At 50.4% G+C, this 20,388-nt stretch overlaps 10 protein-coding genes across 10 annotated transcripts; 4 read left to right on the forward strand and 6 right to left on the reverse strand.

Annotated features, from left to right (window-relative positions):
* Positions 1-95: 95 nt before the first annotated feature.
* K460DRAFT_344463 (uncharacterized protein) lies at positions 96-990 on the forward strand. Its single transcript, XM_040931255.1, has 5 exons — positions 96-274; positions 344-382; positions 456-603; positions 668-727; positions 785-990. The coding sequence occupies exons 1-5, from the start codon at positions 242-244 to the stop codon at positions 958-960; spliced, it is 456 nt and encodes a 151-aa protein (XP_040784119.1). The 5' UTR covers positions 96-241; the 3' UTR covers positions 961-990.
* Positions 991-1,090: 100 nt separating this feature from the next.
* K460DRAFT_291381 (uncharacterized protein) lies at positions 1,091-1,573 on the reverse strand (the record flags this gene model as incomplete). The annotated part of the gene is made up of 2 exons (XM_040929277.1): positions 1,091-1,408; positions 1,481-1,573. Coding segments are annotated over 2 exons (411 nt in total), but the record flags the coding sequence as incomplete, so codon positions are not given.
* K460DRAFT_169323 (uncharacterized protein) lies at positions 1,469-2,085 on the reverse strand. Its single transcript, XM_040926944.1, has one exon. The coding sequence runs from the start codon at positions 1,924-1,926 to the stop codon at positions 1,618-1,620; it is 309 nt and encodes a 102-aa protein (XP_040784121.1). The 5' UTR covers positions 1,927-2,085; the 3' UTR covers positions 1,469-1,617.
* On the reverse strand, positions 1,786-4,254 carry K460DRAFT_419605 (uncharacterized protein; the record flags this gene model as incomplete). The annotated part of the gene is made up of 2 exons (XM_040938027.1): positions 1,786-2,147; positions 2,226-4,254. The coding sequence occupies one exon, from the start codon at positions 4,252-4,254 to the stop codon at positions 2,245-2,247; it is 2,010 nt and encodes a 669-aa protein (XP_040784122.1). The 3' UTR covers positions 1,786-2,147; positions 2,226-2,244.
* A 1,638-nt stretch (positions 4,255-5,892) lies between these two features.
* On the reverse strand, positions 5,893-6,300 carry K460DRAFT_239646 (ankyrin; the record flags this gene model as incomplete). The annotated part of the gene is made up of 1 exon (XM_040927306.1): positions 5,893-6,300. A coding segment is annotated over one exon (408 nt), but the record flags the coding sequence as incomplete, so codon positions are not given.
* A 2,288-nt stretch (positions 6,301-8,588) lies between these two features.
* On the forward strand, positions 8,589-12,620 carry K460DRAFT_169384 (DNA mismatch repair protein Msh6). Its single transcript, XM_040926945.1, has 3 exons — positions 8,589-8,963; positions 9,025-9,062; positions 9,118-12,620. Exons 1-3 carry the CDS (start codon positions 8,648-8,650, stop codon positions 12,379-12,381), a joined length of 3,618 nt encoding a protein of 1,205 aa, XP_040784124.1. The 5' UTR covers positions 8,589-8,647; the 3' UTR covers positions 12,382-12,620.
* Positions 12,621-12,927: 307 nt separating this feature from the next.
* K460DRAFT_293388 (uncharacterized protein) lies at positions 12,928-13,614 on the reverse strand (the record flags this gene model as incomplete). The annotated part of the gene is made up of 2 exons (XM_040929411.1): positions 12,928-13,389; positions 13,459-13,614. 2 exons carry the CDS (start codon positions 13,612-13,614, stop codon positions 12,928-12,930), a joined length of 618 nt encoding a protein of 205 aa, XP_040784125.1.
* A 366-nt stretch (positions 13,615-13,980) lies between these two features.
* On the reverse strand, positions 13,981-15,523 carry K460DRAFT_318665 (PIG-U-domain-containing protein). The gene is made up of 4 exons (XM_040930399.1): positions 15,330-15,523; positions 14,992-15,272; positions 14,334-14,961; positions 13,981-14,280 (listed from the first exon to the last, which is right to left on the reverse strand). The coding sequence occupies exons 1-4, from the start codon at positions 15,472-15,474 to the stop codon at positions 14,042-14,044; spliced, it is 1,293 nt and encodes a 430-aa protein (XP_040784126.1). The 5' UTR covers positions 15,475-15,523; the 3' UTR covers positions 13,981-14,041.
* A 126-nt stretch (positions 15,524-15,649) lies between these two features.
* On the forward strand, positions 15,650-17,923 carry K460DRAFT_397765 (uncharacterized protein). The gene is made up of 2 exons (XM_040936181.1): positions 15,650-15,703; positions 15,760-17,923. Exons 1-2 carry the CDS (start codon positions 15,679-15,681, stop codon positions 17,772-17,774), a joined length of 2,040 nt encoding a protein of 679 aa, XP_040784127.1. The 5' UTR covers positions 15,650-15,678; the 3' UTR covers positions 17,775-17,923.
* Positions 17,924-18,915: 992 nt separating this feature from the next.
* K460DRAFT_291550 (uncharacterized protein) lies at positions 18,916-19,857 on the forward strand (the record flags this gene model as incomplete). The annotated part of the gene is made up of 1 exon (XM_040929290.1): positions 18,916-19,857. One exon carries the CDS (start codon positions 18,916-18,918, stop codon positions 19,855-19,857), a length of 942 nt encoding a protein of 313 aa, XP_040784128.1.
* Between the last annotated feature and the right edge of the window lie 531 nt (positions 19,858-20,388).

Consider the following 20,388-nt stretch of genomic DNA (forward strand, 5'->3'; position numbering starts at 1 on the left):
GTTATTAAATAAATAAAATCTTAATTTTTAGCTTTTTTACTAGTAAAAAGTGGTTCATCGGCTGCCGCGGTTCATCGGCTGTCCCACCTCGGTATACCTTGCGTTCAAGGCGCAGTACCGCCGAACGCCTTCTTGACTACGATTACTCAACGCACTCCAACTACTATAAAGTCAACAAAAGACAGTAAAGTTACACAGCGCAGCGAACCCTAAAGAATCTCCGCTTGGTCAATTCTACACGATGTCGTCCAATTACTCCTTCTACAGCATCCCGGTACGTACCACCTCCCCACAATCTCTCTATATCTACGATATGTACTAACGCCATGTCTTCACCTATTAGATATACTGGATTGTAGCGCTCTATCCGCATGCCTATGCCGTATGATTTCCTCCTTTCTATTGATATCCCTTATCTCTCCGGCAAAATTGTGCGACTAACGCACCACCAACAGGCAGGCGTGATCAAGAAAGCAAACAACAACAAATGGAACAATCAGAGTCCGCGGAGCACGGAGGCGAATGAACAATACAAAAAGTCTGTACCAGCGGACGTGTACGCGACGTATGAGCGCGCGGAAGCAGCTCATAAGAATGCGATGGGTAAGCAATCGTTATGTATAAACTAGATGCAGGGCTTGCACTGACTGCTTACTTCCAACTTCAGAGAATGCGCCCTTTTTTATCGGTGCCGTGCTGGCGGGGAACTATGCCGGTCTGAGTCCATGTGAGCACTACCTTTTTTTTCACTTTATCATGCGCAACTGCTGATCAGACGTGCTAGCAACGCTGAACTTCATCACGGGAGCCTACCTTGGTCTGAGAATTTTGTATAGTGTGCTCTACATCAACACCACTACGCAGAAGTCTTCGTATCTCAGGTCGTTGACGTGGCTATCTTCGATTGTTCTTCTCATTGGAACGTACATCAAGGCCGGAAACAATCTATCAGCCAAGTAGAGGAGCGAATTGAACTATTTACCCTGTCCTACCCTTGTTGTGCTACCACTACCTAAACGCCCTCTGTGTTATTGACCAACTGCCCCATTTTCGTTCTGTGACAGAGCGATGTTCGTCCCGTCTACTTCAGTCACCAGCATCTGGGGTACTTGAACCGGCGATCTCCGGGAACGACACTGTCGTAGCCATTCGAAATACTAATTCCGCTACCGAAGATGAGGTTTTCGTAGCCGGCCATGATGTGCAATGGTGAATCCGAGCTGACAAACTTTTTTTGATCTCCAACCAAAAGCGGGTCAGCGAAGACCGATAGGACGAACTTCTCGAACGTCTCGTAGTCTTTGGTGTGGAACTCAGCAATACCGTCGTATAGGGCTAGCTGCATCGCTCCACCGACAGCAGTGAGAAGGCGCTGAGCGTTGGCCCAATTTTGCTTGTCTTGATGGAACTATATGCAAGGTCAGCATCGGCGGCTTATCGTGGGGGATACAAAAGCTACTTGCCTGTGTTATCGCTGCACGCGAAGAGCAAAGTCTAATTGATCTAAGGTGAGGTCGGCGTGAACAGTCTTCCAATGACGATGGAAGAACTCTTCAGTGATGCCAGCCTTCTGGAGAATAAGATCCTGAAGCTGAAGTACGGCTGCTGGAAGGAGTCTTAGGGATCATCTCGAGGCCGGAACTCATGGAAGTTGTACTTGTGTGGACTATCCCGAGAAGGCTGGATTTGGCTGAACGTGGTATTTCGTTCAATGAGATCAGTGGAGGGACGACTGACTGCAGCCGTATAGGTAGCAAAGGCAAGAGTCAACAGGCCGAAGAAGATGGATGACACAGGCATTGCCGAGGACAAATTTTCTGGTTCAACAAGGCGACGTAATGGCAAAGCGGAAGGTGTTTGTATAAGCAGCCAAAGTGCAGTTTGGTCAGAGTAAGTCGTGGACGTATACTTCGCGAAGGCGGTCATGACGCGCGGCTTCCTTTCATAGAAGGTCTTGTTATGAACTTGACTGAAGGGTTCAGGAAGGGGCTGTTGGCTGACAACTTCAAAGAGGAAAGTGCCAGGGGGTCCTTACACAGCGTGTGAGAACCTACCATAAGCCGTCGCATTAGGGCAGGATATGATGCGCCCTCTTGAAAATTGGGAATGCTACTAATGTGTAATAGCCCGTCCGTCAATACACGCTCTTATACCAAATTAGTCCTTATGAGTCAACAGAGACCCCAAATGTGAACGTTCACGATGTAGGGTGAATTATAGCTCACCAAGAGATTAATGAATTGATTATCGCAGGACGATCTCTCTTTCCTCGAATCCATACCCCCCCAACGCGTCCAATCGGTGCGTATCCATAACGTCGAATACAAAGCACTCGCCCACAAACGAGAAATCTCCATCATCACGAGGCCGCAAAATGAAAGGAATTTTGCCCCCTTCGAGGACAGCTACACTGTCATGTTTTCGCATGCTCCTGGGCCCTAGACCAATATATCCGTTGACGGTCTCGAACATTCGTCGGCCGCGACAAAACGACCTGACCAATGAATGATACTGGTACAACCGACCTTCGAAACTGCCCATACCATGCATCTTCTGCACGTTGAACTGGGGAAAGTATTTCTCCATGAAGACGTAGAAGCCTGCCAAATATTGATCCCCAACGTCTTCTGCCAGGCGCTCGAAATAGATGCGGTTCTCTGCCCAACCGTCTTTTTTCAAGAAACCGCCGCTGAGAGTTATCGCGAGTTTGATGATGGACCGCTGGTATGCTTGAATGTCGCCGCTGGTAGGTTTCTCGATTCGAAGTAAATAGCTCTCGATCCATTCTCGAAGGGGGCCTCCTATTGAATCGTCTGTAGTCCAAAAGACGTCTGTGGTCTTGCTGATGCTATCTAATTCTACTCCCTTGAGTATTAGTTTCTCAGAATACGTCCAGTCACAGCTCATAGGTCGATTGCGAATACCCGCGGATATGCTACTATTATGGCACCACAAGTGGTTTTGCCACGGCTCGCGTGCATTGTCCCAGCGCGGCATCCATGACGGGTAATCGCCACGGTCTTCCAAATCGGGACGGTGATCAATGTACGAAAGGAAGTGTAGACTGCCCTCCTCTCGTACGGAACACATTATAGAATCGAATAGCACTTCTGGGACAGACTTATGGTAATCAACACTCAGGTTTAGGTTGTAGATGTTCTCTTTGCGTTCGAGTTGAAATAGTCCGAGGAGTGCATAGATTTTGTCCTTGGGATCTGTGGCTTGCAGCCCTCTAAAGGTGTCGAGGATTTCAAGAGCTGTGCCTGTCCAGGCCCAATCGTTGAGTCTTCGGTATGCGCTTTTGATACCAGCATCGTTGATATCTTTCGGTGCTTGCTGTCCAGCCCAGCCTTGACCATGGTACCAGCGTGTGAAAACGCCGATAAGGTGCCCGTCTATTTCGTTTGCTCCACACATGATGATGATGCTTTTGGCTAATATAGCTTCCTGAACACACCATATTCGCTGCCACCATTGCCGCTCGAATAGCGTACCCAACACTTTCCACGCATCTTTGATACCTTTCTCGCTTTCAACGAGTCTCCCCAAATTCTCTATTGTTGGATCCCCACGTCTCTGTATCGAATTTGCGCCATGTCCTGGGTTGGGAATCTTAAAATGCACGAATTCAATCACCGCCATAGCCTGGGCTACTTCCCCACCTACATCCGGACCCAACCAAACCACGACTCTACTCGCGCTTTTGAAGATTTCGCCCATTCGCTCGACCTGGTGTCCTTTCTCAGATACATTATTCTGATTGATGCAAATGCCATCCGCCCATAGTGTCCTCGGTGTATTCCGAGATCTCAGTCTCCGAAGTGCTTGCGCAAGACTGACAGTGATGTATGCGACTTGTCCATCACATTCAATTCGTTCTCGTTTCTGCGGCGGGCCCCATACATACGATATCGCTTCATACGACGGTACATCATCCAAACTTGCCACAACAAGCCGGCATCGAATTTTTGCATATGAAGGCCCTGGTAGCAATCTCAAAAGTCTAATCTTTTGGCCTGATAGTTTGGATCTGTAGATGAGATCAGGCTGAGCCGTGAACTCCTGGTCATGCTGAGAGAAGATGGACGTGAATTTGAAGATGTTGAGGTGACGGAACATCAGGTAAACCGGGTATAGAATTAGTAGAAGAGTTGTTTCCGTTGTGGATAAGCTCAATATGACAATAGTTGTGATGACCAAGTATGCGACCGATAACAGAATGATCCCTCTTGGTTCTTCAATTGATGCGGCCATTGCCTTGGATGATATGGAGCTATGAGGGATGCAGGAAGATGCAGCCTGGAGAGGTTATATGTATGCAAGATGATGTACTAGTTCGAGTAGGTTCAGCTCTAAGCCACGCCGTGAGGGGGCGTGGCTCGTTTGGGGGGCGCAGCACTCGAGCCGCCTCACGCACCCTGGTTCAGCTCTCCTAATAATGTGGAGATTGCACCATCCCCCGTGGAAGGTCCTTATTAGAAGCGAGAGCATGCAATTCTTCGACGTGGTAGGTATATAGTGCAACGCAACTTACACCATGGACGCGGCTGTCACGCACGCTCTGTTGCTACAATCATCCTACAGGGCTCCCGTTTCCAACAAACTATGTATATACCCTGTTTGATCTTTAGAATCAAGTATCTTGGAAAGTTGAGATAGTTCATCCTACATCTCTAAGGGGTAGGACTAGGTAGGTATCTTCTACACTCTTATATATTAATCCAATCATATCAAGACTAAGGCCTCAGTATTTTGTAATCTGAGAATGTTAAACGCTAATATATTGTGCAATCGACACACAAAGTGTGAAGACTTCAATTGGCTACCTGTATCAGGTGTAAAGTCTCTGGCGACTGCTTGAAAAAGCCTTCATAGCTAGCTGAAAACACGCCACAAACCAGAAACGGAAGTAGGCAATGTGCATAGAAGGATATAAAGAAATGACAAGAAACTATGGAAGTTGGGACTAGATCTTAGAGAAGACTGGAAAAATCCACTAATGAATGCCTAGGGCTAGGACCGTTTCTAGAACATGACACGCGTAGTGAACAGGATTTACCGCCGATTGGAATAGATTCTCTTGAGTTGAGATGAGTGAGAATCGTATGGGGGGCAGCTAAATCCTTGCGTAGAACACGAGTTGTGTATTGAAAATATAGTCTTCCGTGTTCTTTATTTTCAGGTTGCGTCAACCCAGCCTTCCAATTTCTCCGCAAGTTCATGATGGCCATTCAACTTAGCGGTCTCAATGACGGTCGAGCCGAAGCCGTAATGTTTTTCCCAACTAGGGATTTTGATATCTGCCGGTCTCCGCAGGTCCTCAGTTCGTGCACCATTCTGTAGCAGAAAGCCGCCCAAGGTTTCGTGGTTCCGGGCGGCAGCGATGTGTAATGTGAGTGGAGTAACTTTGGCACCTCGCTCGACCAAAAACTCAACAGCGGCAATATCTGAATGATCCATAAGCTTGACTGTGCGGTCACATGCTGCCTCAAGGCTCGTGAATCCCTCTTTATTGGACTTTGGCTCATTTACGTCTGCGCCATGTTCGGCAATGAGTAACCTTAAGGTTTCAATGACCGAGGCTGTGTCATGATACCCAGCGGCATCGAGCACGGACTGAAGTGCTGTCCGACCGCAATTCTCAGAGCCAGGGTGGTGAACATCAGCTCCCAGGCGAATGAGCTCGGTGACTAGAGCCTGATCGCAGTTTCTTGCGGCCCGTTGCAATGCGGTTTCCTGGTATGACCGGGAGTATGGTGCGTTCACTCGTGCTCCATAGACAACAAGCATGTCCAACATGCATAGAGACTGTACGGCATTTATAGGAGCTGAGCCATCCACCTCAGCGTTAACGTTGACGCCGAGCTCAAGAAAACGTCGGGCCACGGCCAGATGATCCTCAGATATCGTCGCTTCTAAGGCTTTTAGACCGTTGTATCCGTGCAAATCAGCGCCTCTTTCAATAAGATAATTGACTATTCCAAGATTGCCTTTTTTAGCAGCAGCTGATAGTACATCAGGGTGTTGTATGTCCGCGCCAAGGTCAATGAGTTTCTTGACTATCCCTAATGACCCTGCCCCTGATGCTTTTGCAAGGGCGTTTCTGAAGCCAATCTCGGGATTGATTTCAGCGCCATTCTTGAGCAAAATGTCTACCACTTCCTCGTTTCCGCGCTGGCAAGCTAACTGTAACGCGGTTTCAGTAATGATTCCAACAGGCACTGCATTGACGTCTGCACCATGCGCAATCAGAAGCTCTATAATCGCTTTCTGGTTTTTGCTTTTAATGGAATTGATTGGGATAGAGCAGGCAAATTGCAGAGCCTTCCATCCTCGGAAACTTCGACAGTTTGGATCGGTGTCTGCATGGAGCAACAAGTGACGAACCCATTGAAGATTTCCTTGGCCAATGGCTTGGATCAGAGGCAGCCTAGATATCTTAAATTCGTGTGGACGAGCAAACCGAATAGGCACAACGTATTCGGTGATGTGATGGACACGAAGTATAAACTTGCTCTCCATGTCGGCTTCAGTGGGTGGAACATCTCCACCGATACCCACCTCAGATTTACCTGTAATCATTTTATGAGAAGTCTTGCCTAGACTGAGTGGCGATGTATTCGTAGGGCGTTGTGGAATCACACTTCTTGGCCACCCATGGATCCACTTCCCTCCCCTTTCTAACACTGTCTTTCGGAATCTCAGGCTGCAGTTCAGGCTATCCGAGCTATAGTTAGCGAGCATTTCTAAAGGTCGAGGGAGAGACCTGTAATACAAGGCTGCTGTACCATTTTCTGAATCTTCGACCGGATGATGGAAACCCACAGCTTGGACAGCGTTCGATAATTTGGACAGAAGGGATCAAGGAATCCCTTTGTGCATTGACGGTCTTCACACTCAAAATGCTCATTGAGAGCCTAGCTCCCGGTTTGATACCCACATGGAGTGGAGACTGCTGACCAATGCGGCCACCTTGAAAGACTGTGGAATCATTGGTCTCATCTATGAGCTCAAACTCTCCTTTGTCTACCTTGCCGAATCCTGGATGATCGGAGAACATTATTCTCAGGGTGTCGTGAAGTGTCTGGAAAGTACGACAAAGGACAGCCGGCAGGATAATAGAGCGGCCTAGCACATCGTTGAGATGCACGTAAGAAGAAGCGATATCACGCTCCCAAGGATACCCAAGTACTTTCGGCATGTTGAGCTGCGTCTTCCGGACGCTTTCGGAGATTTCTGTCAGGGCGTATGAGATTTGCCCGACTTGTCTCTCTAGCCGCTCTGTAGATTGCGCTCCTACTTGGCTAGAGTTGTTCCCAGAGTCAGCGTTTGGCATTTGATCTTCTTTGGCATACGCACATGTTTACCGCAAGTAAGTACCGGTCAAATGCTTCGAGATGTGTGCTCAGTCGTTGCTCAAGTTTTCGAGCATCTTCAGCGCTGTAGAGACACCACTTGACCTTTCTGTACGAGGTCCGCACTTTGTTTCCTTGGCCATTGATCAGGCTCTCGGTGTATTTCCGAGAATCAACCTATAGGGTTGATTTGTTGGCAACCAGAACTCGAACTAGGATGGCCCATGAAAAGTAGGTGAACATACCATGAACTGATTTAAGAGTATGCGGCAACGTTCAGCATGGAAGAAGATGCCATTCATAAAAGCGTGATCGACGTGCACTGCTGCGGAGACAGATAGAGTGGACATGAAGTTACTGACAAGGCTGACTGAGTTTCGGAGGGACGTAAGGAGCTCGATTAGAGATTGATACTCTGCGGCCGCACGCCTGCATTCGCTCAAGGCAACCGCGATCTCATGGGCTAGTTTACCAACGGCCATGAGGTCCCCAACAGATGCCATGTTTCGACGAGATGCTTGTATGTGTAGTGAATGGATTTGTCCGGGCGTGGAGAGGGCTTGATATCGGTGAAGGCAGTCTGTTTACGTCCAATACGGCGAGGTGGGGCTTTCGACGTCAGTCTGTCAGTCTTGAGCGCGACAAGAAGGAGTTGAAGCGGGGTCGAAACGCATCTTATGATCTTGTGCAGCCTGCCTATGGATGGGCGAGGCGCAGCACCATGCAGGGCCGGCACCGCCTCGTGAGACGTGTCAGAATGTTATACGCTTGGTTTACATCATCTTCTGCCTCGTTCTCGTGGCTGTTAATCCACTCATCGTCGCCCCTACTTGGACGTTCACGAATGGGAAAGGTGATTCTGAGCATCAAGTTCTCTGCACTAACAGGCAAGAGTAACCATGCTACTAACGATATGCCATCTGTAGATTAGTAGTATTGCGAATAACAATATTGTAGGAACTTTCTGGAGTGAAGCTTAGCGCAGACGAAAAGGGCTTGATAAGAGTTCCACAGTGAGAAACTCGCAGAGCAAGCCGTGTCTCAGCGCAAGTTAGACTGGATGGGCTATCCTTCGCCGAAAAATTAGGCAATTCGTCTTCTTTTTAGTTGGAGGGTAGGAAGGCTGAGATACTCGTCTAGTGTTACATCACCTGCCAAGCCACTTAAACGCGGCTCGTGAACTAGCGCGTCGACCCCGACGCGTTCCTTCCCCATAGATTTGGCAGTCGTCGTCGTGACTCGACTTTCTCCCTCCTCTTTGTGCCCCCCAATTCTTCTTGCATTCTGCGATCATGGTACGCGGCCTCGAAGGCAACGAGATGTCGACGCCTCGCCCCTCCCAGAAAAAGCAGCAGGCCTCCGCCTCACAATCGGCGAAGGGCCAAAAGTCCATCTTGGGCTTCTTCCAGAAAAAGTCTACCAATTCACCTAGTCCTGCACCCTCTGATCCTACGCCAATCAAAAAGACACCTACCTCTACACTGACCAAAAGAAATTTCGCCAAACCACCCGCGTCTATTACTCCCGTCCCAAGCAGCGACGCACCCGAGTTCTCGAGCCCGATAAAGCAGGAGCGAGTGTCTCTCGCAGGAAGGAACAAGGAGAATGGTCTGCTCTGCACTGTTATGCCTTTCCATGTTAGATACCGAAGCTAACCGTGTCTTGTTAGAAATTGCAGGCGTTGCATTGAGCAGCCCATCACGGACGGTACGTTTGATCCAGCATTGCGCCTTGCATGGACTCTAATTGACTCTCTTCTTAGGTCAGGAAGTCTGTCAACTATGCCGAGTCCGACGACGAGTCCGACGACGACGATGTGCTGGGGCCAATCGCCAACAATGCGAGGAGTAGAGCTACAAAGCGTAGGAGGGTCAGCGTAGAAGACGATTCGGACGATGAGTTCGGCTTAGACACCGCCACGCAGCAGGCTCTGATCGACGATGAGGTGGACGACTTCATAGTAGCAGACGATTCAGACGAGGAGGAAGTCGTCTCCAAGAAGCGCAAGCGACCGGCATCGACCAAGGCTAACAGGAAAGCTTCGCCCGCATCTTCCCCACCTCCAATCCCCTTCAAAGAAGAGACTGAAGAGAATGTGATAATGACATACACTTCGACGGCGCAGCGATGGACGTACGACCCCGAGAACCCCATGACTCCTAAGCCCCGCCCAGCGAACCCGAAGAATACGAGCAAGAAGGCGAAAGAGAGACCGTCTGCCTCCGAACCCGAGACAAGATACATATGGCTAGCGAATATGCAGGACGCTGACCGTAATCCTGTTGGCCACCCCGATTATGATCCTCGCACGCTCTACATTCCACCTCAAGCTTGGGCGAAATTCTCGCCTTTCGAGAACCAATACTGGGAAATCAAGAGCAAATTCTGGGATACAATCGTGTTCTTCAAGAAAGGCAAGTTCTACGAATTATACGAGAAAGACGCTTCGGTTGGGCATCAGCTTTTCGACCTCAAATTGACTGACCGTGTCAACATGAGGATGGTTGGCGTACCGGAAGCATCTCTGGATATGTGGGCAACTCAATTTGTTGCAAAAGGGTACAAGGTGGCCAGGGTGGATCAGATGGAGTCTGCTCTTGCCAAGGAGATGCGCGAACGAGATGGCAAGGAGGACAAGGGCAAGACGCCGAAGAAGGCAGACAAGGTGATCCGACGGGAACTGGCTGCCGTTCTGACATCGGGCACTCTCGTCGACACTGGTATGCTCCAGGACGACATGTCAACATACTGCATGGCCATCAAGGAGATCGACCGCGACAACCTACCTGCCTTTGGTGTAGCATTCGTTGATACTGCGACTGCCCAATTTCAACTCTGCGAGTTCACTGATGACATTGATATGACGAAATTCGAGACTCTCATCGCACAGATGAGACCCGGCGAATTGCTCCTTGAAAAGTCCTGCATCTCTGCGAAAGCCCTGCGAATCTTGAAGAACAACACGGCACCCGCAACGCTCTGGAACTCGCTAAAACCAGTGAAGGAGTTCTGGCCGGCGGATATTACGATCCGCGAAGTCGAAGTAAACAACTACTTCAAATCGCCCACAGAAGACAATATTGAAGCTTGGCCGCCGGTCCTGCGTGAAGCACGAGAACAAGAGCTGGTCATGTCTGCCTTTGGCGCGCTTTTGCAATACCTCCGAACCCTGAAGATTGAGCGCGATCTAGTCACTCTTGGCAACTTTCAATGGTATGATCCAATACGCAAAGCAACAAGCTTGGTCCTCGACGGGCAGAGCTTGATCAACTTAGAGATATTCGCCAACACTTTTGATGGGTCTGCCGAGGGAACACTATTCGCCATGTTGAACCGCTGTATCACGCCTTTCGGTAAGCGGTTGCTCCGGCAGTGGGTGTGTCATCCTCTGGCAGATGCCAAGAAAATCAACGCTCGTCTTGATGCCGTGGACGCTCTAAATGCCGATTCTACTATCATGGACAACTTCAGCGCTTCGCTTAGCAAGCTCCCAGATCTCGAACGTCTCATCTCGCGAGTACATGCAGGCCGTTGCAAAGCCCAAGATTTTCTCAAAGTGCTTGAGGGATTCGAGCAGATTGAGTACACTATCAGTCTACTCAAGCAGTTTGGCGAGGAGGAGGGAGTCATCGGACAGCTCATTGCCTCTATGCCAGATCTTGCCAGTTCTTTGTCAAAGTGGAAGTCGGCTTTTGATCGCAGTCTCGCCAGAAAAGAGGGCATCCTGGTCCCGGAGCCTGGTATTGAAGAAGACTTTGATAGCAGCCAGAAAGAAATTGATAACTGCGAAGCGGAGCTTGAAGTGCTCTTAAAGAAGGCACGAAAGGACCTTGGCTCAAACACCATCTGTTTCCGCGACAATGGAAAAGAGATCCGCCAACTGGAGGTCCCAAAGAAGGTCAAGGTGCCTAGTAGCTGGGATCAGATGTCGGCTACAGCTAAGGTCACTCGCTACTACTCGCCTGAGCTCCGAAAGCTTGTTCGAGCACTACAAGAAGCTCAAGAGACGCATGGGCAGATTACTCGCGAGGTGGCTACTCGGTTCTGCAAGCGCTTTGACGAAGATTACACCATTTGGCTCGCTGCCGTGAAGATTATCGCGCAGCTTGACTGTTTGATCAGTCTGGCCAAGGCTTCGGCCTCTCTTGGAGAGCCTAGCTGTCGTCCAGTGTTCGAGGAGGGTGACCGCACCGTGGTCGAATTCGAAGAACTTCGTCACCCGTGTATGCTCAATACCGTCGACGACTTTATTCCTAACGACATTAGGTTAGGCGGCGACGCAGCAAACATCAGCCTCCTTACCGGTGCCAACGCGGCCGGTAAGTCCACAATTCTGAGAATGACTTGTATAGCAGTCATCCTCGCGCAGGTCGGGTGCTACCTGCCCTGCACATCAGCGAGAATCACGCCAGTTGATCGCATCATGTCTCGTCTCGGTGCGAACGACAACATCTTCGCTGCGCAATCAACATTCTTCGTCGAGCTCTCTGAGACACAGAAGATCCTCTCAGAAGCTACGCCCCGCTCCCTCGTCATCCTTGACGAACTTGGCCGCGGCACATCCTCCTACGACGGTGTCGCTGTTGCACAAGCAGTACTCCACGACATCAGTACACGGGTTGGTTGCGTCGGATTCTTTGCTACGCACTACCGCTCCTTGGCTAAAGAATTTGAATACCACCCTGAAGTGCAGAATAAGCGTATGCGTATTCAAGTCGACGGCGATTCCAAGTCCATCACCTTTCTCTACAAGCTGGAAGAGGGCGTTGCAGAGGGTAGCTTTGGTATGCATTGTGCAGCTATGTGTGGTATCCCGGACAAAGTCATAACGAACGCGGAGACGGCGGCAAGAGAGTGGGAGCATACTAGTAGACTGGGAGAGAGGATGGAGGTGAATAAGGAGGATGGTGGCGTGTATGTGCCGCTGGGTATGCAGAGTGATGTTGCGTGGGCGCTGAGAGAGGGGCTGGAAGGCGTGGGGGATAGGGCACTGGAGGTGTTACTTGAAGCTATTGCGGCGCTGTAGGAGGCGTGTTGTTATATTGAAGAAGGCGTAATCGTGTTGTTTTATGCGCCGAACTGCTACTGTGGAAGTAGTGGGCGTTAAGCTTGACTATGGGTATATCTTTATGGGGCGTTCTTTCATTTCGAGGTTGGTGTGACGCACCACTGTAATCACGTTCTGCTATTTAGCCAAATATACTGTTGGTATCTCTTATTCGATAGACTGCATAATTCCAGTAGCTTTGCAATTGTTTGATAGCCATTGTATGCAGTGCCGAATACCTTCACCCAGCCAGAACGGAGCTCATGAACGTGGAAGGGCTACGCAACAGTCCATGACCATGCCGAAGAAAACAAAAAAGGCCATTATCCAGGTGCTACGCTCCGCATACGCAGTAGCCAATGCTCGAGTACCCATACCCTTTACCCAGAGAGCTCGCCTAACGATCGCAATGCCGTCCAGCAAGCCCAGAGCACTTCCCTACTTTTCAATTGTCGAATGGCAATTGCTTCCTACCCCAAATTCAACCACCCCTCACCGTTCCGTAGCCTAGCCGCTCACATCCACTCAATATTCCTCATCATCATCCCCGCCAAACGCAGAGCCCTGACGGTCGCCCAGGTCCGCGGCTTGAGTAAGTTGATTAAGGAAGCCATAGCTAGCCTCTCGGTCTTCAATGACGTCTTCCTTCTTGATGACCGAGCTAGCGAGGTCCCTCTCCTCCTCTTCCTCTTCAACCTCATCCTCATGCTCGATCTCCTCCCTTGCCTTGCGACCACCTGTCTTCTGCCTCTTCTTGCTCGGCGTATCGTTTTGAGCGGCGGTAAGACCACGCTTACCACCACCACCACTGCGTTTTGGAGTCGCGGTCTTGGATCGTCCACCCGCACCTCCCTTCTTGGGCGTTGCAGGGCCGTTTCCAGATAGTGAGTCTCCGAGAAGCTTGATCTTGCGCTTGATGTTGCCGAAGGTGACGGATGCGCTGCCGGGGGTGTAGCCAGTCAGGCGGGCGAGCTTCTGCATGTCGATCTGTGCATTGTTAGTTTAGGTTGTCGGGGTGGCGAAGAACGGTTGGTGTTGCAAAGGCCTTCAGGGTACCTTATCGTGGAATGGATCATAAGGTACCCTGAAGGTAGTCGCAGCATCGAGGGATGGGGCGGCATGTACCTTGGGTTGGCCTTCCATGCACTGCCAAGCCAGAGCGAGGACTTCCATCTCACGGCCAGAGAACGAGATTTCTTTGTCGCCGGCCATTGCTGATGGTGTGTTGGTGTATTATTAGGGAGGATATGTGCTGAAGCCTTTTGTGAGTGGTTTGTGGTTGCTGTGGTAGTAGAGTGGTGAGGAGACGAGGAAGTAAAAGGCTCGAAAGAGGAGGGGAAGGGCTCTTTAATTCTTACCAATTGATAGCGCAGGGAACCTACAACCAGCGGTGAAGCTGATCTATGCGAGAATCTAGTAGTGATAGTGAGAGCTGGTAAGAGGAAGTGAAAGAGAGACTTCCACCCCCGCTTTAGAGATTAGAGGGCTAATATGAAAAAGCTTTGGGCTCGATTTTAGAGTCGAGTAATGCAAGAGTGATAGAAACCAAGAGGCCAGGACTCAGAGAACTGGGTAACACATACTATGAGTGTATTTTTGATATGTATTCTGGAGCAACTCTTTATTCCTACATCATATATCATATCCGTGATACTTCCTTGCCCCGCAGCTCAGGTCGTTCCACGTCCAACTCGTCCCTCAACGCAGCGTACATCGAGTCGCCGACGATAATCGATAGGCCCAGACTCCATACCAATGTAATAGCGTAGAAGAAGTTGGCATTGCCGGAGCCAGCATAAACCCAGAGGTGGTAAAAGGCCGGCCCAAGGAAGGATGTATACAAAACGCTCGCTGATGCTAAGAAGGTATAGCGCATCACTATCGAACAATTAGCCTATGGTCCACGTTCAAGAGGTCGGCCGAGGACTTACAAGGAAAGAGATGCCGGAACAACGGCACTAACGAGAGGTACAATGCAGCATCCGCTATGCTAGGATAGGGCGTAAAAACGGCGAAGATACCAGTCAGAGTGCATGCAACAAACAAGGGCTGCTTGTGGAGGCGGATGGTAAGACCAGGCATGTACGACGCCGCATGCAACCAGAACACACCAAGGAAGAATTCACGGAATGAATCAAACATCTCGATGAAGAAGTACCACCAAAGACCAACATTAGGCGTGAGGTCTGGGAGGAGAAGGCGGACGCCATATGTAGCTGCTAAAAAGTCCCACGAGCCGGTCAAGAAGGCGGAAGCAGAGAGCAAGGCGCCAATGGCGGCTGTAATGCCTAAGGAGTAGGTGATTATAAAGGACCAGACATCTGGACTTGATCTTGTCTTGGCGGTGCGCGCATCGTACAGCAGAACCAGCAGAGGCGGAAAGAGGAGTATTGGGTGCATAGCCAGGTAGGACGCGAATGCCATGGCCAATATGAAGGTGATACTGGCTCCTTGAGAGGCCTTGGCTATTGCGGTCAGAATGAAGAGGTTCGTCAGGGCGGAAGTCGAGCGCGCAATGCATGTCGCAACCGTAAAGGGATTGAAGAGGAAGCTGGTAGACTGTTAGCAGCATACGGATCATACTAGGACGGGTCGAGCATGCCCTGCTGCAATAGCCACGCTGCTCCATCTGAGGTCTTTGCGCGAGGAAGTGAACAATCGCGTCACTGTTGCGAAGCCACTCTCCGATATTTGAGCCAATGCGTTCGCACTCAGTAGGTCCACTACAGTGTAGAGCAGATTCGTAGCGAGAGGCGCGTAGGATGGGTTCGGCAGAAGCGAGAAGAGTGGCAGAAGGAGGGGTGCCTGATGGTAGACGCCGCCATCGTAGGGTGAGACATTATGGGTGTAGAGGAAGACGCCTTCCTGCACTGCATGTTCTGTTAGCGAGTGAAACTACAATCATTTGCCATGCTCGACAGACGTACGTCTCTTGAAGCTGGTTACTGGCGTGGAGACCTCGACTCGGCCAGCAAGAAGGGCTGGTAGTGCGGGAAAGAGGGTGAATAGACCCAGCCTCAGGGCCACGGCAGCTCCAAAGAGGAGGGCCTTCTGCTGCATGTCGACGGGCATCTCAGCTGACTATGAGGGCATTGGGTCCCTCATCTCGACACCGTCACGGAGCTCTGGTGGTGTTCTGGCAACATTCGGCGGGACCCTGTTGGCGCTAATGCCGGCTCCATGTCGGCTAATCCGCCGCATCTCGAACTTTTTTTGTGTCGCCAAAGTTCGCCGAGCAGCTTTCCACAACATCGCAAAGGATCTTTAGACTTTACGATGGCAGGTCGTAGCAAAAAGAAGGGTATGTGCTCCGTTATCCGTACTATGCTCCCTTTGTCGCCTACTTACACACGTTAGGCACCTCTGGTGCAGCCAAAAACTACATCACCCGCACTCGCGCCGTGAAGAAGCTTCAGATCTCGCTTCCAGACTTCAGACGGTTATGTATCTTCAAGGGCATATACCCTCGCGAGCCGCGCAACAAGAAGAAGGTGTCGAAGGGATCTACCGCCGCGACAACCTTTTACTACACAAAGGATATTCAATATCTGCTCCATGAGCCGCTACTGGCGAAATTCCGCGACCACAAGTCCGTCGCAAAGAAGATTGGCCGCGCTCTTGGTCGCGGCGAGGCAGGAGATGCTGCGCGCCTGGAGAAGAACCTTATGCCCAAGGTCAAGCTGGACCACATCATCAAGGAACGCTACCCTACCTTCGTCGATGCCCTGCGCGACCTCGACGATGCCCTCTCCATGCTCTTTCTCTTCGCCAACCTCCCGTCCAGCGAGCATATCCCCGCCAAGACGATTGCCCTCTGTCAACGCTTGACCCGCGAATTTGAACACTACGTAATCACCTCCCATGCTCTCCGAAAGTCGTTCCTCTCCATCAAGGGCATTTACTACCAGGCAACGATTCAAGGTCAGGACATACTTTGGTTGGTACCGTACCGTTTCGTGCAGCGGACGGGTGGAGACATTGATTTCAGGATCATGGGCACTTTTGTCGAATTTTACACTACATTACTCGGCTTCGTCAACTACCGCCTCTACACATCCGTGGGACTCGTATACCCACCCAAGTTCAACGCCAAGAGCGACGAGCAAGGCGGCGAGTTGGCTGCTTTCCAGCTTGAGGGCAAGGCCAATGCTACAAACGGCACAAACGATCCCATGGAAGATGTAGAGATCAACCCGGAGGCGCAGGCGATAGCAGACAGGCTCGCAGCTATGCCAGATGCCGAGGAAGACGATGAAGTCCCAAATGTGACCGCGGCCGCTATGGGAGACGATGATGAAGAGGAAGCTACCGAAGGCATCGATACGTTCGAGCCGACAGCTCCTGACGCCGACGTCTTGCCACAACCCCAGGCCAGCAGCGCTCAAATCGCATCTCTTTTTGCACCTTTCACCTTCTACTTGTCCCGCGAAACGCCCCGTACATCACTCGAGTTCATTCTAAAGGCTTTCGGCTGCAAACGAGTTGGTTGGGATGGCATCCTTGGTGACGGCGCTTTCACGACAAATGAGTCTGATCCTGCAATCACCCATCAGATCATTGACCGGCCACCGCTAGCAAATGGCGCACCTGCTCCCGACGTCCCTGAGAACGAAAATGGTGGTGCGGCGGCGCCTAGGGTTCAGTGGCCTCATTCGACAATGCCTGGCCGAACATACGTCCAGCCGCAATGGGTATGGGACTGCATCAATCAGAGCAAGCTGATGCGACCGGATCTCTATGCTCCTGGCGCCGAGCTTCCGCCTCATTTGAGCCCTTGGGTCAATGCCAAGAAGGGAGAGTACGACCCAAATCTTCCGCTTGAGGCACAGCAACCGGAGGGCGAGGCCGAAGCTTTCGAAGACGATGGAGATGACGACGAGGAGGCGACGTTTGATGTTGACGGCGATGAAGACATGGACGCCATAATTGATCGTGAAGGCTCCGTGGAGGTCGGAGAAGGCATGGACGTTGCCGATTCCGACTCAGAGGATGATAGCGACGACAGCGAGTCTGAAGTCGCCGCTGAAGAATTTGATGGTTTCGAATCGGATGCTGAGTCCGATATCTCTGAAGGAGAAGCTGGTCGCATTCAACACCAGCGCGAACTCGAGGCAGAAGCTACTGGCAAGAAGGTGGAAGTGGTCAAACCAACAAGGAAGGAGCAGAATGCAGCAGTCCGCAAGAAGGCTGACAAGAAGAGGCGCCAAGAAGAGGAGGAGCGCGAGAGGCAGAAGATGATGTTGTCCAACAAGAAGCGTAAGCTGCTCAAGCGCATCGAGTACGGCGAGAACAAGCGCGACGTCGAGTCAGAGACTCTACGGAGAAAGCGTGCGAAGCTGGAAAAGGCAAAGGCTGCTGCGGAGGCATTGTAGGTACATATCAAAAATAAGTGGGAGGCGTTCTTGCGGGCTGGTGTTTAGGGAGCTGGGCAACTATCGAAATGATTCATGTAGTTTGTTCGATATTTTTGCTGCTGGCCAAATTGCTGGCCTTGTTGATAAAATGACTACTGATCTCCTTGACCTTGCACTCTGTGACCAATCGAATGGCTTGGAGTCAGAGGCGATGTGGCGCAGGCACGTTGATCCTTGGATCAGGCACTCAGCGTCGAATGAGTCAATGCTGTTTACGAGGTGTGCCAGCTTGACATATGAACCAGCCTCAGTCATTCGTCCCTGATCTCCTTCTATTCCCAGCATTACCACAGAAGCCCTAAAAGAAAAAAAACCTTAGCCTCACAACCCCGCTACCCTCCCGCTCAATATGGCCGTATAGCGGATCACTACAAACCACCAGAATCCGACGTTGGTTTCTTTGGGTTTCTTAGCCATCATCAACCATGGTTTAAGCATATCTTGAGGTCCTGGCCTTTCAGGATCACGGAATGAAAGTAAGCAGTCAGCTACCTCACACTCACTCTGCTGCTCGTTTCATTGAAACAGGGAGAACGCAGGGAAAGTGAGCTAACAAGATCGTTTGAGTTAAATAGACCAAACCGTAGCAGCTCCAGCTACTCTCGACTAAACGGAAATGCCCCCCTAACCCGCCACTACCGCTGATGCCCAAAGCGCAGCGTGCATCGTGCCGAGCCGTTGCCGATAGAGCACTGTGAAAAATTCCAACCTAAAAAAATTGCTACATTATATTACTCAGGAGTAAAGGGACGCTTCGAGGTACTGGTAGCCGAGCAAGCATATCTGGAGCATTGCTGGCATCTGATAAGCCTTGTGGCTTCTCATTCACCCAGAAAACACGATATCGGCATCACGTGATTCGGCTTTCACTTTGATCATTCCTATTGTTCTGTCTTCATAATAGCATTCGCTTAAGGTCACTCACCAAGATTTTGATCTTGAGCGCCACCTAATTCATCTGTCGCGTCCTTCCGAGTATACACAACACACATCTAAAGCCAGCAACACCTCTCCAGACCGTCTCTGCCTATTGCCACAGAATATCCTGTCTTTGGATACATCCTACATGGGCCTATCTTCTGCGCGAGAAAACGGGAAGATGACTATTACAAATCCGCGTTTCCTCTTCCCCGACCTCCCACCTGAGCTTCGCAATGAAGTCTACAACTACCTCTCTACCCCCGACACAGACTCCACAGCCACCAATACCCATCTTCCTCTCCAGCTCAAGAATTACGAGTGCAAGCACACAGACATCCAGATCTGTCCCGTGCATTTTGGTTCTACCGGCCTTCTCGCGTTGCAGAAATACCAGTTCCAGGAAGCTCGCGAGTACCAATCATGGCTCATAAACAACGTATTGGAGCTCAAAATCGGCATCACCTTCAAAGGAAGAGTACAAACCTTCGTACAGGCGGACTGGGACAAGAAATTGGTGATACATCTACGGAAACTAGCAAAACAGCATCCGTGGTTGACCAAGGTGGCCAAATATGACATACATATTCTCTGGGGCGCAACAGATGGGTCCTTAAAGAGCCGGAAGAACAAGAGGACCACGGGTCAGATACCGTCTGAGATGGTCAAGACCCTAATGGGGCTTATGGACGAAGATATCAAGAGGAAGCGAGGGGAGGTCAACGTGTGCTTGTCTCTAGGGCATTCACTTGCGGTGGGAAACATGCTGTCAAGCACAAAGTTTGGCCTACCAGATTTCTTCTCGACCCTCCCAAACTTGGATGGTGTCAAGAGACTGGTGAAGGAGGTATGGAAGGGGTCTTGCCTAAAGACGACAGAGAAAGCACCCAGCTTCCCGCTTATTCTGGCTGCGCCAGAAGTTCAGGAAGATTTGGGTTTGTTGACGGTTGATAAGGGATTGGTGAACTGGGTGGCACAAGGGAAAGGGCACTTGGTGATGAGGAAGACTGTGGTGGAAGGGAGCGAGCTCGAGGTTAATATTGGAGATGTGCGGCAAGCGGAGGGCCGGGGTGTTGACCATGTACTGAAGGAGCTTTTGGAGGAATGCTTGGGACGAAGGTGATCGCAGGCGACACAAAATACAAGAAAACTGCTTCGAGCCCAAAGAATCACCCTCATCGCTAGAACACTTGCGAAGAGCTTGTTGGTGTGTCAGCAATCATAGGCAAACATACACTCACGTTATTATATGAGTGGCTAGCTATATTTTACCATTAGGCCTGTTCACCTGTAGCTAGCTATATAATACAGCTACTCACCCTTCTATAAAACTACTTCTACCTTATATCGCCGTACAGTTCTCATTACTTTAGCGATGTCGACCCGCTTCATCAGAGCACTCCTGACGCCACATTGGATTATTCAGAATGTGCTCCAGGGTACACGAGTTCTCGTTGGCCTTGAGCAGTATATAGAGATAAATATACCCTACATTTAAACGCTTATACGCGAAATTGCTATAGATAACCTGTACTATTACTTTCTAGTATAAAAAGAAATATGCCTTGCTGCACGCATGCTAGAGTAAAAGGCAAAAATATACAATAGCGGGGATTTGCTAGTGGTCTGCTTGTATATAGCTAAGCGGACGGGA

Source organism: Cucurbitaria berberidis (assembly GCF_010015615.1).
Source record: "Cucurbitaria berberidis CBS 394.84 unplaced genomic scaffold K460scaffold_5, whole genome shotgun sequence".
NCBI classification, from domain to species: domain Eukaryota; kingdom Fungi; phylum Ascomycota; class Dothideomycetes; order Pleosporales; family Cucurbitariaceae; genus Cucurbitaria; species Cucurbitaria berberidis.